The following is a 17,104-nucleotide window of genomic DNA, read 5'->3' on the forward strand; positions in this document are numbered from 1 at the left end:
TTGCCTGTATATCTTATTTCCTAGTTGCATGTAAAAACTTTTTTTTCTTGTTTTTGAACATCTGTTTTTAAAACTTTGAGTTCCAAATTCTCTCCCCTCTTCCCTTCCCACCCACACTCCCTAAGAAGGCAAGCAATTCAACATAGGCCACATGCGTATCATTATGTTAAACCCTTCCACAATACTCATGTTGTGAAAGACTAACTATATTTTGCTCCTTCCTATCCTATCCCCCTTTATGCAATTTTCTCCCTTGACCCTGTCGCTTTTCGAAAGTGTTTGTTTTTGATTACCTCCTCCCCCTATCTGCCCTCCCTTCTATCATCCACCCTTTTTATCTCCCTTCTCCTCCTTTCCTGTGGGGTAAGATACCTAATTGAGTGTGTATGTTATTCCCTCCTCAGGTCAATTCCGATGACAGGAAGATTCTCATTCCCCCTCACCTGCCCCCTCTTCCTTTCCTACAGAACTGCTTTTTCTTGCCACTTTTATGTGAGAAAATTTACCCCATTCTATCTCTCCCTTTCTCCCTCTCTCAATATATTCCTCTCTCATCCCTTAATTTGATTTTTTTTTTTTAGATATCATCCCTTCATATTCAACTCACCCTGCGCCCTCTGTCTATACATATATATACACACACTCACACACACACACACACACACACACACACACACACACGCACATGCATATATGTATTCCCTTCAGCTACCCTAATACTGAGGTCACGTGTATTATACACATCATCTTTCCATGTAGGAATGTAAACAAAACAGTTCAACTTTAGTAAGTCCCTTATGATTTCTCTTTCTTGTTTACCTTTTCATGTTTCTCTTGATTCTTGTGTTTGAAAGTCAAATTTTCTGTTCAGCTCTGGTCTTTTCACTGAGAAAGCTTGAAAGTCCTCTATTTTATTGAAAATTCATATTTTGCTTTGGAGCATGATACTCAGTTTTGCTGAGTAGGTGATTCTTGGTTTTAATCCTAGCTCCATTGACCTCCAGAATATCATTCCAAGCCCTTCAATCCCTTACTGTAGAAGCTGCTAGATCTTGTGTTATCCTGATTGCGTTTCCATAATACTCAAATTGTTTCTTTCTGGCTGCTTGCAGTATTTTCTCCTTGATCTGGGAGCTCTGGAATTTGGCTACAATATTCCTAGGAGTTTTCTTTTTGGGATCTTTTTCAGGAGGTAATCTGTGGATTCTTTCAATTTCTGTTTTACCCTCTGGCTCTAAAATATCAGGGCAGTTCTCCTTGATAACTTCTTGAAAGATGATATCTAGGCTCTTTTTTTGATCATGGCTTTCAGGTAGTCCAATAATTTTTAAATTATCTCTCCTGGCTCTGTTTTCCAGATCAGTGGTTTTTCCAATGAGATATTTCACATTGTCTTCCACTTTTTCATTCCTTTGGTTCTGTTTTATAGTATCTTGATTTCTCATAAAGAGACTAGCTTCCACTTGCTCCAATCTAATTTTTAAGGTAGTATTTTCTTCAGTGGTCTTTTGGACCTCCTTTTCCATTTGGCTAATTCTGCCTTTCAGGGCATTCTTCTCCTCATTGGCTTTTTGGAGCTCTTTTGCCATTTGAGTTAGTCTATTTTTAAGGTGTTATTTTCTTCAGTATTTTTTTGGGTCTCCTTTAGCCAGTCCTTGACTTGTTTTGCAGGGTTTTCTCACATCACTCTCATTTCTCTTCCCAATTTTTCCTCTACTTCTCTAACTTGCTTTTACAAATCCTTTTTGAGCTCTTCCATGGCCTGAGACCAGTTCATGTTTTTCTTGGAGGCTTTGGTTGTAGGCTCTATGACTTTGTTGACTTCTTCTGGCTGTATGTTTTGGTCTTCTTTGTCACCAAAGAAAGATTCAAAAGTCTGAGTCTGAATCTGAGTCCGTTTTTGCTGCCTGGCCATTTTCCCAGCCAACTTACTTGACCCTTGAGTTTTTCGTCGGTGTCTGACTGCTTGTAGAGTATAGAGTACTTTGTCCCAAGGTTGAGGGGCTGTGTTGTTGTTTTCAGAGGTACATAGTAAACTCTGACACACCAGCACTACTCCTCCCCCAAGAACCGCCAACCCAGACTGGACTCAGATCTAAGCTGGCTCTGCACTCCCACTCAGATCCGCCACTTAATTCCTCCCACCAGGTGGGCCTGGGGCCTGAAGCAACTGCAGCTGTAGTTCTGTAGCTGCATCACCCCCACTGCCCCTGGGGCAGTGGCCAAGCCATGAACTCCTTTCACTCTGTCCCAGCAGCTTTCTCCCACTAATGGTCTATGTTGTGTTTGGTGTTTGTGGGTTGAGAAGTCTGGTAACTGCCACAGCTCACTGATTCAGGGTGCTAGGGCCTGTTTCACCTGGCTCCTGGTCTGGTTGGTCCTGCTGCTGCCCACGCTGGGCTCTGCTCTGTTCCGCTCCCCAGACCTGTGTGATAGACCTTACCCCACGACCATTCAGGCTGTCCTGGGCTGGAGCCCTGCTTCCCTCTGCTATTTCATGGGTTCTGCAGTTCTAGAATTTGTTTGGAGCCATTTTTTATAGGTGTTTGGAGGGACCTGGATGGGAGGGCTCGCAAGTCCCTGCTTTCCAGCTGCCATCTTGGCTCTGCCCCCCTCCACTCATGCTTCTCATTGTCCCCATTGGGATCAAACAAGTTTAATCTATCTTCCAAATGATAGCCCTTGAATATTGAAAGATAGATGCCAGTACCCCGCTAAGTCTTCTCCTCTTCAGGCTAAACATCTCCATTTCTCCCAACTTGTCCTCATATACCATGAACTTGAGGTCTTTCACCAGCCTGATTGCCTTCCTCTGGATGCTTATCAGTTCCTTCGTAAAATGTGGAGGTCTTGACCTTATAGAATGCTTCAGATGTGGCCTGACAAAGGTGAAGTACAGTGGGACTGTCATCTCCTTATTCCTGCTAGTTTGCCTCTTAATAAAGCTCAAGAAGGTGCATAGTGGATAGATAGAGAACTGGACTTGGAGTCAGGAAAACCTGAGTTTAGATTCTGTCATTCAACCACTTTCTGCCTCAGTTTTCCCTGTGGCAAAATGGAGATAATATTAACATTTACCTTCCAGGGTTTTGAGCCTCAAATGAAATAGCATGTAGTGTTTTGCAAACTTAAAGCACTTATATAAATGCTAGCTACTACTACAACAACTACTGTTAATATTATTATTATTATTACAGTTTTTTGGCTTCTCTGTTATACAGTTCACTCATTGGAAGCTTTTAGTTCCCTGGAAACTTCAGATTTTTTCCAGACTAACTTCCTGTCTAACCTACTCTCTTCGTCTGATACTTACTAAATCTCTTTGTTGAACCCAAGTGTCAGACCTTAGGTTTATCCTCTACTACATGCTATCTGACTCAGTCCATTCCTGTGGATGGATAGCCTGCGATTATTCTTTGGAATCCTGACATGGCCATCTCTCTCTTCCATCCCTTTCAGCTTAAGGTCACCTGTATATCCAGCAAGAATGCCATTTACACCTTTTTCCAGGTTGTTAATACAAATGTTAAACAGCTCAAGACTGTGCAGAATTCTCAGGACTCTTGGAAACTGCCTTCCAAACTGACCCAGAACCATTCATGATGACTTGTTGAGTCTGGCCATCTTGCTGGTTCTGAACTCATCTTTTCTTGTCTAGTCCATGTATCTCTGGCTTTACTATGGAATAGTGTAATGGCAAACAAAGTGAGACTTTTTGCTGTTTTTTCTTTTGGAGTGCTTCTCAGCACTAAGGCATTCAAGTGCCTGTGATTGAGTCTTGCCTTTGTTTGAATCAAGAGTCTTTGATGACCTGCTTAAGTTACAAGAAAGCCTAAGTTACATGAGTTTGAGTCACATGGTTGTGATGCCCTCTGTGGGCTGACCGGCTCACTCATTGGAAGAGTGTTCATGTGGTTTGGCCAGATGAGACTCTGGGTAGCTGTTAAAGATGCGGCCCCCCCCCCCCCCCCAGCTTTGAAAACCCAGATTTTGGTGCTTCTCTCTCTGGTAACTATGAATGTATCACTATGGACAGACAGAAGCGCTGTCTGCTGATTTGTGTTATTTTCTCTGTTTATATAATTTCTGCTTGTAATTTCTATTTATGTTTTCTTTGAAGTTCAGGGTGCTGACCTTTTCCTCTGAATGATATATGTATGTTTAATTAAAGTAAGATTGTTAACCCCTTAAAGTTGCTTTACTTAGAAAAGCAGATCAAAGAACCTGTGCTAGCAGCCCTCCTGTGTGCTGGTGTTATTGGCCTTACACCTCCACAGCAGCTGCAAGCAGCATTGTTGTTACAAATAGCAGAAGAGACTGTCAAGTGCTTTTCTGAAATGTAGGTAAACTGTAGAGACACCCTCCCCCTTGTCTAGGGGCTCAGTGACCTCCTCAGAAAGGATGAATGACTTGTTCCTCATGTTCCTCATGCCTGGCCCTTGGTGATCTGCTTACTAACCATCTTTTATAATACTTCCTAGAATTTTTCCAGGAGTTGAAGTCTATCCTATAGTTTGTAGCTTCCATTCTCTTTACCTTTTAAAAATTTTGTACAACTTTGCTCTTTTCCATTCCTGTGGATCTTCTCTTATTCTCCATGATTTTCATACCTTGCTGCTAGTGGCTCAGCTGTCACGTGTGCCAGTACTTTCATCATTCGAGGATAGAGTTCATCTGGGCAATTGACTAAAATTCATCAGTGGTAGCTAGGTAAGCCTTATTTATTTCCTTACTTATATTGGTTATCAGCTCTCTTATTAGCCATTTTTATTCTCTCTGTTCAGGTCCAGAGGTTCATTTTCCTGGTTGAGGAAAAAGCAGACTGTGAATTTAGCAGCTCTACTTTCTCTCTTTAGTCAGTTAACATTGTCTCATTCATCTCAAACAATGGTCCTTATCCCTTCTGTGATATGCCTCTTTCCTCCAATATAGCTTTATTTATTTATTTTAAAAATGTTTTTGTTTTATTTTTTCCAATTATACGTAATAACGATTTTTAACATTAATATTTTAAAAATTTGAGTTCTAAATTATCTCCCTCCCTCTCCTCCCCCTCCTTGAGAAGGCAAGGAATTTGATATAGTTTATATATGAGAGGCCATGCAAAGTGTATTTCCATATTAGCCGTGTTGCAAAAGAAAACACAGACCAAAAAAAAAAACCCAAGAAAAATTAAGTAAAAAAAAGTATGCTTCAACCTACATTCAGATTCCATCAGTTCTTTCTCTGGAGGTGGATAGTGTTTTTCATCATAAGTTTTTTGGAATTGTCTTGGATCATTGTATTGCTGAGAATAGCTAAGTCATTCACAGTTGATCATCATACAATAATATCCAATATAGCTTTAAAACCCCTTTTCTTACCTTTTCTCTCCTGACAGTATTCCTACAGAACTCTGCTATGCTTTTGTATTCATCTTCTGCTACCTGCTCTGGCTTCCATCTTCTTTTAAAAATCTAAGTTGGTGGGTTACTTTCCTGTTGTTTCAGGCAACTCCCCTTTTTCCTTCACATCAGGGTTCTTTCTCTTTGGGTCTTCAGAATTTCATCTTTTGGCCCTTCCGGTCTTCCCATCACTCTTGGACTGGCATGTACAGTGTAATTTTAGTTGTTGGAATCCTATCAATCTTTTCTCAGAACCCTTTGAAGTCTGTTCTCCCAGAATCTAGGGGATATGTTACATTATGCTTGACTTTTTTCTATTTTTCTGGCATAGATTGTGGAAGAAAATAAGCTTCTCCCCCTTGGAATGTACAGGTTCCAGCCATTTCCACCGGAAGTAATTCTTCCATTAGATGAGAATCAGATCCAGAATGTTATTTTCTTTTCTTGGTTCCTTTTCTTTAAAGAGGAAATTACCGTGAGATACAAATCAATTAGTTATTATCTGTTTTGCTTTTGGCAGAGCTAGAGCTTTAAGTGATACCGAAATAATTTAAATTCCTGTCATGTGGGTGCTAAGCTTGGGATCTGTGTCTAGAACACATCTGTTTCCTCCTTAAGTCCAGACAGTCTGTCCATATAGTATACCCTCTTCTTTGTCTCTGCCTTGATCTTCACCTCAGTGATCTCTCCTAGAGTCTCCTCAGGGCTTCTTGAACCCCTCACTTGAGCAGATCTCCTTCACCTATCTTTTTTTTCTTGGGGTGGGGAAGGCAGGGCAATTGGGGTTAAGTGACTTGCCCAAGGTCACACAGCTAGTAAGTGTGTCAAGTGTCTGAGGCTGATTTTGAACTCAGGTCCTCTTGACTCCAGGGCCAGTGCTCTACTCACTGTGCCACCTAGCTGCCCCTCCTTCACCTATCTTGGTCTCCTGTCACCTGCCCTGCTTCTCTGGAATAAGCTGCACCTTGTCCAGAGTCACGGTCACATCGTGGGTATTGTCTTTAGTCTTGCTGAGACTTGGGAGGTCAGATTTGCCCCTGGCATTCAGGCCTGGCTTCACTGTTTCGGTACTGTCCTCTGTACACTTGGACGTAGAGGTTTGTGGGTACCAGATGCCTTTCTTCAGCTTGTCTCTTGTGGTCTTCTGGATGTTTCTCCTACTGTTCTTTTGTGCTCTGTGGTGTTAGCTTGGCAGGTACACATGCACTTTCTTCTTTTCATTCTGAAGTCCCTTGGAGGTTCTTCTGAATCATCCTTGTCCCATGTACTACAAGGGTTCTGTCATTCCTGTGTTTTAGGCCATGGACTAGAAATCCAGATCCTATCCTCAGGCATCTTCTTAGCCCGGTCTGCTTTTTGCTTCTGCATCCCTTGGCTTGCACGGACAGCAGTGAGGAAAATGTGTGTGCCCCTAAGTGGGGTCAGGGTCTTGCCCCAGGTTCCATAATTCCATGCAATATTTCCCCTCTGGCACTAAGTACCGCCTGTGCCTCCTACTTAACTCACCAGAAGTAGGGAACTGCCACACATTTGGTAAGTCTTGTGGAATTCTCTGTCGCATTTTGGATGCAAGACCCAACAGGCACGTGCCTCAGTGTCCCTGTCAGGGAGCTGCCATTATTCTTCCTTCTTCCTCAGACCCGGTATCTCCCCTGCTAGCATCTGTGACTCTGTTGCTCTTTGGAGGACAGGCTGCTGATGTCTCTTCAAAGCATCCAGCTCCCTCATCTTCAGATAAAACCTCAATTTGTATTTTTTATGGTTTTTTGGTATGTTTTTGAATTTGTATGTTTTTCAAACCACTTGGGCACTTGCATCATCAGCACCATGTTAACGTGATTGTGAGAGAGCCTCTTCAACATCATTTAATAACAGGACCCCTAAATCCAATATGCTTTTCCTTATCTCAGTAACCTCTTCCCTGTTTCAGCGCTTGACATTTCCTCTTTTTCTTTTGTTTCTCTTCCTCCTTCTTAGGGCCTTCTCTTAGCTTTCTCCTCCTTCAGGTTGAGTGTTCTTCTTAAGCTTGTCATTTTGTTCTCCCCAGTTTCTTTTTACCAGGTTCAAACTCTGGCTTTCTGGGCAGTTTCAGAGCTCTCCGAATTGCCTTCACAATTTCCTCTTCTGCGTTTAACAGAGGCCTTCTTCTCTAGCCCCTTTCACTGTACGGTCTTCTTCTGAAACCAGAGACGGAGAGGAAATTATCGTATTGTTCTGTTTTTCCCACCTTTCTTAGGGCTTCCTGACTTGAAAAAAGTGGTGGTGATCCCATATGTGGGCTCCAGTGAGAAGATTGACATTTCGAAGATTCCTCATAGGTATGCTGATGCTTCAGTCTGCCCTGATACAGTAGAATCTATATTTGTTCCCATAGGTAAAATAGATCTCTATGAGAATAGAGACCTTAGGACTGGGCTTCTTAGCTGGGATCCTTGTGTGGATAGATTCAGTAAACCCATGACCTTGGATGGGGAAAAACTACATCTTTATTTTTACTAACTTCTAATTGAAATTTACTGGTTCCTTCAATTATGAATTAAATTTTATTTAAAACTATTCTGAGAAGGGTTTACAGTTTTCCTTAGGCTACTAAAGGGCTCTGTGATAAAAAATCAAGTCATCAGACGTTTTTTAAGAGCTAACTTTGTGTCAAATGCTGCCAAGTCCTGGGAATACAAGTATAAGCAGATAGTTCCTGCGCTCAAGGAGCTTATATTCTAGTGGGGAAGAAAACTCATGAAAGGGAGCTGAAAAGCAGGGGACATGGGGGGTGGAGTGGGGTGCATGTTTGAAAAGTGGGAGATTGTGTACAAGAAGTCTGGAGAGTTAGGAACAGGGCCTGGAGAGGTGGGAAGGAGGAAACATAGCTGGCCTGGGCCTTTCTTTCAAAGGGAAGTTCTGGAGGCTGTGACCAGCTAGAGGAAGGGGCCACAAGGCTACAGGGGGAGAGGGACAGGCTAGAGTGAGAAGGCTGTTGGGGACTGATTGGAGCACGAAGTCCATAGAGTCAGGAGCAGGGCCCAGACAGGAATGGAACAGTCACTAGACAGGAGAGATCATCTCTCCAGGCCCCCTTTATGATGAGGCCCAGAGAAGGGAAGGACTGAGCCATCTTACATGGCTGATAAGTGACAGAGCTGGGATTGGAACCCAGGGTCTCTGACCTCCAATCCAGTACTCTTTCCAGTGCACTCTGTGACCTGTCTTGAACAATTATGGAGTCATCTTGGGTAAGATACAATGAGGACTCCAGGAGGTGGGGGAGAGCGCAGTGGTCCAGGAAGGCTTTATGGAGGAGGACTAGGCCTAGATGTGCTCTGAGTTCTGGTGAGGGTTTGTATAGACAGACAAAGGAAGATGTGTTGGAACAGAAGAAAGGAGGGTGGGCAGGCCAAGGAACCAGCACATTGATTGGTCAGCTGCAGGTGCTGATTGATTCTTATAGCAGTGGATGTAGTGAGGGTCACCAGAAGCCATATCAAACTGGGCTGTGCTACAGAGTTGGAACTTGAACTTCATCCATGGTGGAGAGTCTGTAGACATAAGGAAGCTAATTCACCTGAAAACAGGAGTCAGCTTGATGGCTCCATGTCACTGAGGCTTTTTCCTCTTTTTTTAATTGGTGTCCTGACTGGATAGGGTGTGAGGATCTCAGGGTTCTAGTCTTGGCTCTGCTACAAACTCATTGTAACTGTTACCAAGTTATTTTGTCTCTTTGAGTCTCAGCTTACTTATCTGTGAATTGGGTGTGAGGGACAGGAAGTTAGCATGTCAGAGTTGGAAATTATCTCTCTGGTTCTTCTACAATCTGAAGAGTTTTCTGGCTCTGATACCCTATTTTTAGTACCTCTAGACAGGGAATTAGAATTGGTGTTATGATTCTGCCTTGTAGAAAGCTGTCTGAGTATACAGTTTTGAAATGTCTGACCCAAAGTTGGGCATCTCTTGAATTCAGAATGTGTTTATCAGTAATGGAGAACATTGGCTGGGCTGCATTATCCACTTCATTTAGCTTTGTACAATACAAGAAGCTTCCCTCATTACACCCTTGCAATTCATTTGCCAGTACTATTTATCTTTGGATTTCTGGATGCCCCAGGTAAACTAAAAACACTATACACAGATACAGTGACTGCACTGGGGCAAAAAAAAAATCCTCTGAGTTTTAGTAAAGCAACAAAAGTGGCAGCAATTTGGTTTGACTTCTCGCTCATTTGAAAGAAAAGGCTTTCTTTTTGTCAAGTACCTGTTGGATTAAACATTTATATAAATGGAATTCCTATAGGAGTGGAGGTACAAAAAAGCCTTTTGTTGGCTGCAAAAGCCAGTAGTGAATAATGTTATTGATACTTGTAAGTAGTGTGGGGTGTTTATTTACTACAGGGTGTTCCCAAAGTCTGGACACAGGCAAAAATGCATATTTTCAAGAAATGAAATGAATGAAATTTTCAACCACATTTTATTTATTTGGAATATTAACAAATAACATCTTCAGTATGATTTCCATCATTTGTGATGCAAAGGTTGATGCGCTTTGCAAGATTCGCATAAACTCGATGCAATAACTCCACATTGCGGTCAATTTTCCTATGTGTCCAGACTTTAGGGACACTGTGTGTGGAGAGACCTTCTTTTCATGCACTTTCTAAACCCTCAGAGCTCCCCATGGTCAGTCTCCAGTGTCCTTAAGGATGCCTTCCAATGTCAGAAAGTACAACATGGCCCTGAGCCCAGTGCCTGGTGCAGTGGAAATGCTGGAGAAAGGCTTGTTGGCTGACTGATGAAATGCTGTGCTTTCATGGCGACATTGTCATCCTTAGCAAGTGTCTTTAGGCTGAACTTTTCTTTCCAGCGACAGGTAGAAAATTACATTTGTGGACAGAGGGTGAGGGATAGGGAGTCAGGCTTTTGGGTGGGCTCTTTGGAGAGTCTCAGCTCTGTCACCTAATAACAGTCTGCTCTGGAACAATTCACTTTACCACTCTGGGCCTCAGCTTACTTACATGTCAAATGAGGGAATTGGATAAGCTTATTTATCTTTACGGTTTCTTCCAGTGTGATTCCCTAGCCTGTGTTTCTCTTAATCTCAAGATAGAAAAAAGGCACTTCAGTGGGCCTTGCCTTTTTCTGTGGCCCCACAACTCATGGTCTGTCGTAACTCAGGGAGGAGGCCTTTGAGATGGGCACCTGCAAACTTCCATGAGGTTTTATCTCTTGGCCCTTCATTCTTGGGGAGCAGCCTGCGGCATTTGCTTCTTACTGGGTGTGAGGCACACAGAAGTATGCATTGGTCACAGTGAAAGTCATCGATTGGTTCTTGAACTTGCAGACAAGTGGCATACCCCCTATAATACAGTAAGAGTGAATTAATTTGAACGCAGCCACTCAGAGGCAGTGTGGCCTAGTGGATAGAGATGGCCTCGGAGCCGTGGAAACAGGTTCAAATCCTGCCTCTGACACATACTGGCTGGGGTGCCCCCTGGGCAAGTCCCTGAACCCAGTGCTCTAGATAGCTCTCTTAAACTCTCCCAACCATGGCACATTCAATAGTTTAGACCTTCTGGGCTGTCTTTGCCCAACTTTTGGGGAAGGAGGAGTTTGCAATAATAATCAAAATAATAATTGTGTAGTGCTCATTAGGTGTCAGGCACTGTGCTGAACTCTTTAAAATGATTAGTATCTCATTTAATCCTCACAGCAGTCCTGAGAAGCAGGTGCTGTTATTATCCCCATTTCACAGAGGAGGAAATTAAGGTAAACAGAGGTTAAGTGACTTGCCAGGGTCATACAGCTAGTAAGTGTCTGGGGATTGTATTTGAACTCAGGTCTTCCTGACTCCATGCCCTTTGCTCTATCCACTGCAACACCTCACTGCCCAAATCAGATAATTAGTGAAAACAGGGATTAGCCTCTTTAAGAGGAAAGTTAGCACACTTATTTGAAGAAGCCCCTTTGACAGTGATGGCATGCAAAAATGAATGTGATAATTACAAATGATTTTTATTTGCTGAGTTTATTAAAGCATTTATAAAATTCTCTAACATGTCCTAAGGTCCAGCTTCAGGGCTTCATTGCCCTCCTTTGCACCAGACGGTCTTCAGGGGCAAGCCCAGCAGCTAACTTAGCCCGGCTAAGTGCAGGAAGGCTCTTGACCAGGAAAATGGCCACCAGGCGATGGACTTTTTGAGCTTATAGCAAGTCTTGAAAACCTTAGGCAGAGAAGGATTGTAGGAAATCACCTGCACTCCCGAAATAGAGTAAGCTTTGCTAAAGAGTCTTGGCCCTGTACATTGACCCTGTGACTGGTAAAGCGCTAATAACCATGTTTCTTTTGAACTCCAAAATGAAAAGCTGTTATTAATTTAAATGAACTTTTCTTAATTAGGATAAAATTAGTGAAGTTTAACTGTGTATTTTCTAGCTTCCAGTGGTATTTTGTTCTTCTGGAAAGATCGGGTTCCATTGCATTGCAAGCAAGGACCATTTCTCAGGTGGCCCTCAGGGTTGTGTGCCACATTTCAGAAAACCCTGGGTGATCTTTAACAACTTCGTTTTCTGTATCTGTCTGCAGCATATTTCTAGATGACTTCCTTGGAGCTGGGAAAGGAGACCAGGCCCCCCAGTTGGAGTTTGAGCAGCTGCCTTTCAGCCACCCCCTCTTTATTATGTTTTCCTCTGGCACCACTGGAGCTCCCAAGTGCATGGTGCATTCTGCTGGGGTAGGTTCTCCTTCCATGGCTTGGAGGGGTACTGTTCACAGTTTGTGTTGCTTTAGAGGAGTGTTGAAAACCCTAACTTTATGAATGAAGAGATGGAGGATAACAGTTTAAGGGGTGCTTCTAACAGTCTGGCAGCTGCTAGTGTCAAAACCGTCATGAGTATCGGGCATTGGGCATCAGGAGAAATAACACTGATGGACACCCAAGTGTTTTTTTCAAAATGCAAATTACTCTGCTACCAAAATCCAGTTGGGATGTGCTGCCTGTACGGTGTTTATACTTCTAATGAATGCCTCCTTTTTCTTGCATGCATTTGTGGACCTCACCAGTGACTTCAGGGGCCCAGAAATCATTTTTACCCTAGTGTAAAGTAGACCACTCCTCATTGTTCCCTCTTGAAGCATTGCTTTCCTGAAGAAGCAGGGAAAGAAAACACTTGCCAGTCTTCATCGCCATCACAAGAGCTGATGTTTCTTTTAGTGCCTCACAGTTTACAAAGTGTTTTACAGACAGAAGCTCCTTTGGTCTGTGAGGTAGAGATTATTATCCTTATCTCACAGATGAGGAAGCCAAGAGTCACCGAGGTTCGGGGCTTGCTAATAGATGTCAGAGGTAGGAGTCCTGCTGAAATCATTTGGATTCCAAAGTGTTCCTTACTCTTATTACTCTACTGTGCTGCCTCTCCATTCCCCAAAGTTTAGGAGACAGATAGGAAATGAAGAAAATTTGGGAGCAAATGGAAATAAATACATTATCACACTTTAGCACTGTCTAGTTCTAGGGTCACTTTGTTAGTTTAGGAACATAAAACTGTATTATATATAATTTGGTTTGATTGTAAAGTTATTTGGTCTGGCATATTTTGAGAAAAAAAATCAGGAGTTTTTTCATTTTAATATAAACATTCAAATTTCTAGGAAAGGAGGCACCAACTGATCCTTTTTAAAGTGTAACCATTTAAACTAGATAGAAAAGCAGCAGCAGAAATAAACTCTGTTGGCCAAACAGCTTACAGTTCCCCGTTTTATAGGGAGTAGTATGGTTACTGAAGTCTTCCTTTGCATTCCCTTACGCCTAAAAGATCTTAGAAATCTGCTTTGTTTGTCCTGCTTGAAACTTATTCTGAATCCTGCCTGAGGCCCAGCTCACTGCAAGAAAGGCATTTGAATGTACGGAGAAGTATCTGAAAGCCTTTTATTCGAAATCCTAAGTTTAAAACAGAGAACTGTCTATAGGAGAAACAAAATCCTGTTTTCTTTATTAGATGCATTCACCATTTTGTGGCAATGGAGAGAGAGTGTGAGTTTCCATGAGTATCCTCCTTTAAGCAAACCTGATATTAAAAAATCCATAATTTACAGAGAAGAGAAATGAAGGGTGATTGTTTATTTAGCATATGCTGTGCTACAGGGCTCACTTAAGTAATGCTTCAAAATCCGATTTGTTTTATAAAAGTTAAACTTCTTCAATTGTAATCTACCCTCTTTGAAGACAGCTCTTATACTTGGGCTTTGCTACCTCTTTTAAACCTTCTTGCTATTCAAGTCCAGTGGAGTAGGGGAAGGAGAAGAGAGGGAGGGATGAACAAACCATTTTTCTCTGATCCTTATATGTTTTAATGGAAACTGGTTTGTGGGCTAACTTTTAATAGTTTTGAAGGGAAGGATTAGTCAGTTAGCAGAGGCTCAAGTGGTTCATCCTCTCGCACTATTAGAAAAATAGTACTTGAATGTTAGTTTTTAGCAACAAGTCAAAAAGAGAGAAGGGGAATGGTTACTGTCAGCAGGTATCCTTTTTTGCACATTTGAGAATTTACTTTCCTTTTAGTAATTCTCTGTATTGGTGTTGGGATTATGTTAGTCAGATAGCAGCTCACTAGTTGATGGTTTTTTTTTAATATTTGTAAAGAAATCTTTCTTTTTGTATTTTTTTGTCCCTCCCTTCCTCTTCCCTTTTTTTGTTGTGAGGTTCCTGAGGCCTATTGGTAAACCCTGAAGTGTTGACTTCAAGAATAAAGGAGAGAGAGCAAGGCCCTTGTAGGTAGCTAGGCTTTGGGTCACAGCTATGTTTCTGCAGACCAGACTGACTGAGGTCCAGCCGCTTGTTCTGGGCAATCTCCTTCCTGCGCTCTCACCTTCTTCTAGGAGAGGCAGTGTGGTGAGGTGGGAGGGGCATCGCTTGTGAGGTTCAGCAGAGGGCTGGGCCAGTGACTTGGAGCCAGGCAGTAAACCACCTTGTTTTCCTCATTGGTAAAGGGCTTATAATATACCTGTGGTAGATGCCCCATAGGCTGTTGTGAGGATCAGAGGAGATCATGCTGGCATGACCTTTGCCAGCACTCCTTCTTGTTAGGCCGATTATCAGACAGGTGGGCACCATCCACAGGGCAGGGGTCTGTGCCGTCCTCCTCAGAGGATGGAGCTGCCTTAGGACAAGGCCCTTTTGCTGCATGGGAGACTTAAATTTTTGGAGGTGTCTGAGATGGACTGGGCCCCAAAGTACAGGGAGATTTCTCAAGGCCCATGGTGGCCCTTCGTTTCTTTCAGCATGCATTTCTGTTTTTATTTCATTCTGCCTTAGAACCAAGTGCTCATTACCTAGTTTTATAAAAACTCTGAGCCAAAGAATGGATGCTATTTATAGAAGAGCAGCTCCCTTTTGCCCTTTAGAGTCTGTTCTGTTTTTCCTAATCACTGAGCATTTATTAAGTGCCTACTACATGCCAGGCACTGTGCGGGGCATTGGGAATACAAATTTAAAGAGTGAAACATCCCTACTTGCAGATAGTTATAGTCTATAAGAAGTCTGATCCATCTGTCATCCTCCCCCCTCCCCAATCATGACATTTCATAGAAATGAGAGTTAAAATTCAGCGGAAGAGTGACTTGGCCACAAATCAGTCGTTTCATTTTAGGCCCGTGGCTAAGAGTCCTGAGCTCTGACTTCTGGTCTGCTAAGTAGACAGATGACGAGTAGGTGGCAGTGTTGTGCCATTTGTCGCATCGATGGCATTGCCATATCCAGGCCAGCCCCGTTCACTTGGAAAGGGGATCATGATTTGCACAGTTTCATTTAGTATTTGTTCCCAAAAGCATATGCTGCTTACACTGGGGGCCCCGTCTTTATTGTACACTCTTCTCTATCATTTTTATTTTCAGCCTGCGGTTGGCAGGTTCCACACAAGGCCCATTAGTCCATCCAGCACCAGAAAACATGGAGAGTTTTAGCCCCTTGGCATTTTCCTGTCCAATTCGCTAGCATTTCCCAGTATCAGTGGCAACAAGATGACATGATGAAATTACTCATCACTTCACAAGGGCTCAGAAAGCAAGCTTCTTGGAGTGGAAAAAGACGTGGATTCTTTTCTTTTCCTTGAGCAATGTGCCTGAGTTACCGAAATACATTTTGTACCAAGATGTCTTAAAAAGAAAATAGCTCCATTGAATGTGTTTTTATTCCCCATTTCTGTAGGGCACCCTCCTCCAGCATCTCAAGGAACACATTCTTCATGGAGACACAACCAGCAGTGACATCATTATGTACTATACCACGGTAAGTATTTTGGTTTTTGTTCCAGATGCCTAGGTAGGATTGTGTGCATGTAAATAAAACTCTCCTCTCTTTTCTTTCCCCTTTATCTCTGACTTGGAAACACCTTCAGTAGTTCAGCATGTTGTTTTCCCTTTCTTCTCTCTCTCTCTCTCTCTCTCTCTCTCTCTCTCTCTCTCTCTCTCTCTCTCTACAACTGTGCACATTAATAGAATCCCTGAGGCAGTATAAAAAAAATCAGACCGTTTTGGATCATTAGTCTACGAGGAAGATTCTTCTCCTGAATCTCAGCACATGCTTATTTGTCATTCTTGCCAGCGTGTCTTCTCCTGCAGTTGACGAAATCCCATCCTGTTCTTGCTGCCCACTGTGACCCCAATATGTACAGACCTTTCTTCATGTGTTATGGGATTCCAAGAAAAGATAATTTATCTAAGTAATAGGATAGAAAGGCTGCCATGGGAACATCTAGTAAAGGTTGGGTCTCTCCATTCTGGAAAGAGCAGGACTGAGAGGGTGTTTGATTGAGATTTTTAATTCATGGAGATGGACATATAGAGCAAACTGGTTTTTTTTCATTGAATTCCAGACATTAGAACTACCCTTGGCTTGTACTTGTTGAAGCCTGAAAGAGGTAAGTTTAAGGATGTGCAGAGCAGTAATCATAAGGAATTTTTTTTCCCTGAAGAGTAATACAAGCTGAAAATCTGAATAGGTTTAGAAACATAGAGTCCTAAAATGTTCTAGCAGAATATAAGACTTTTGAGGGAGAATTATTTCAGTTTTGTATCCCCAGAGGCTCCCACAGTGCTGTACACAGAGCTCTTAATACTTGAATTGAATTAGAAGAGACTCTAGAAAGCATTTTGTCCTCTTGCCTTGTTTACAAATGGGAAAACAGAGTCCCAGAGACATACTGGAGGTCAAGAAGCTAGTTAGAGGTAAAGCCAGAACTAGGACATAAGTGTCTTGACCTTTAGTCCAGTATCCTTTCTACTATAGCATGGCGGGGGGGGGGGGTGGCAACGATAAATTATGAGGTAACAAAATTCTAATGATTTATTTGAAATCCCATATGTGTCAGGTATGCCCCTCACTTCTGTCTGGCATGACCTCTATTAGAGGACAGAATCTGGGGCTGAAGGATCTGTGTGGTTTACCCTGGAGTGGAATTGGGGTGGGGAGAGGGATAGTTCTGTCTCAGACTAGGGATGGCTTATGTGTTGGTAGGAGGGTAGGAGAGGGGAGAGACTTGGATAGCATGTGTTGCTCAAACACGTTGGCCCAAGGAATACCTATACCTCGGAGGAGAGCTGTCGTCTGGCATCTGCCCTTGGAACCAGGATTATAGTAAGCACTGGATGTCATTATTCATTCAGATTTCTCATTTGGCATTCTTTCCTGAAGAGTTTTAAGGCTGAGTTTAATAAATCAACATTTTATGGACTTGAG

At 42.5% G+C, this 17,104-nt stretch overlaps 1 protein-coding gene across 2 annotated transcripts in view; it reads left to right on the forward strand.

The window, feature by feature from the left end:
• AACS (acetoacetyl-CoA synthetase) overlaps window positions 1-17,104 on the forward strand; it is an 86,276-nt gene that overhangs the window by 37,084 nt on the left and 32,088 nt on the right. For both annotated transcript variants that reach the window (XM_036740770.1, XM_036740771.1), the window contains exons 7-9: window positions 7,621-7,702; window positions 11,956-12,103; window positions 15,575-15,655. In XM_036740770.1, coding sequence (XP_036596665.1) covers window positions 7,621-7,702; window positions 11,956-12,103; window positions 15,575-15,655 — 311 coding nt within the window. The remainder of the gene's footprint in view (window positions 1-7,620; window positions 7,703-11,955; window positions 12,104-15,574; window positions 15,656-17,104) is intronic.

The sequence above is a fragment of the Trichosurus vulpecula genome, chromosome 1, assembly GCF_011100635.1.
Source record: "Trichosurus vulpecula isolate mTriVul1 chromosome 1, mTriVul1.pri, whole genome shotgun sequence".
In the NCBI taxonomy this organism is placed as follows: Eukaryota; Metazoa; Chordata; class Mammalia; order Diprotodontia; family Phalangeridae; genus Trichosurus; species Trichosurus vulpecula.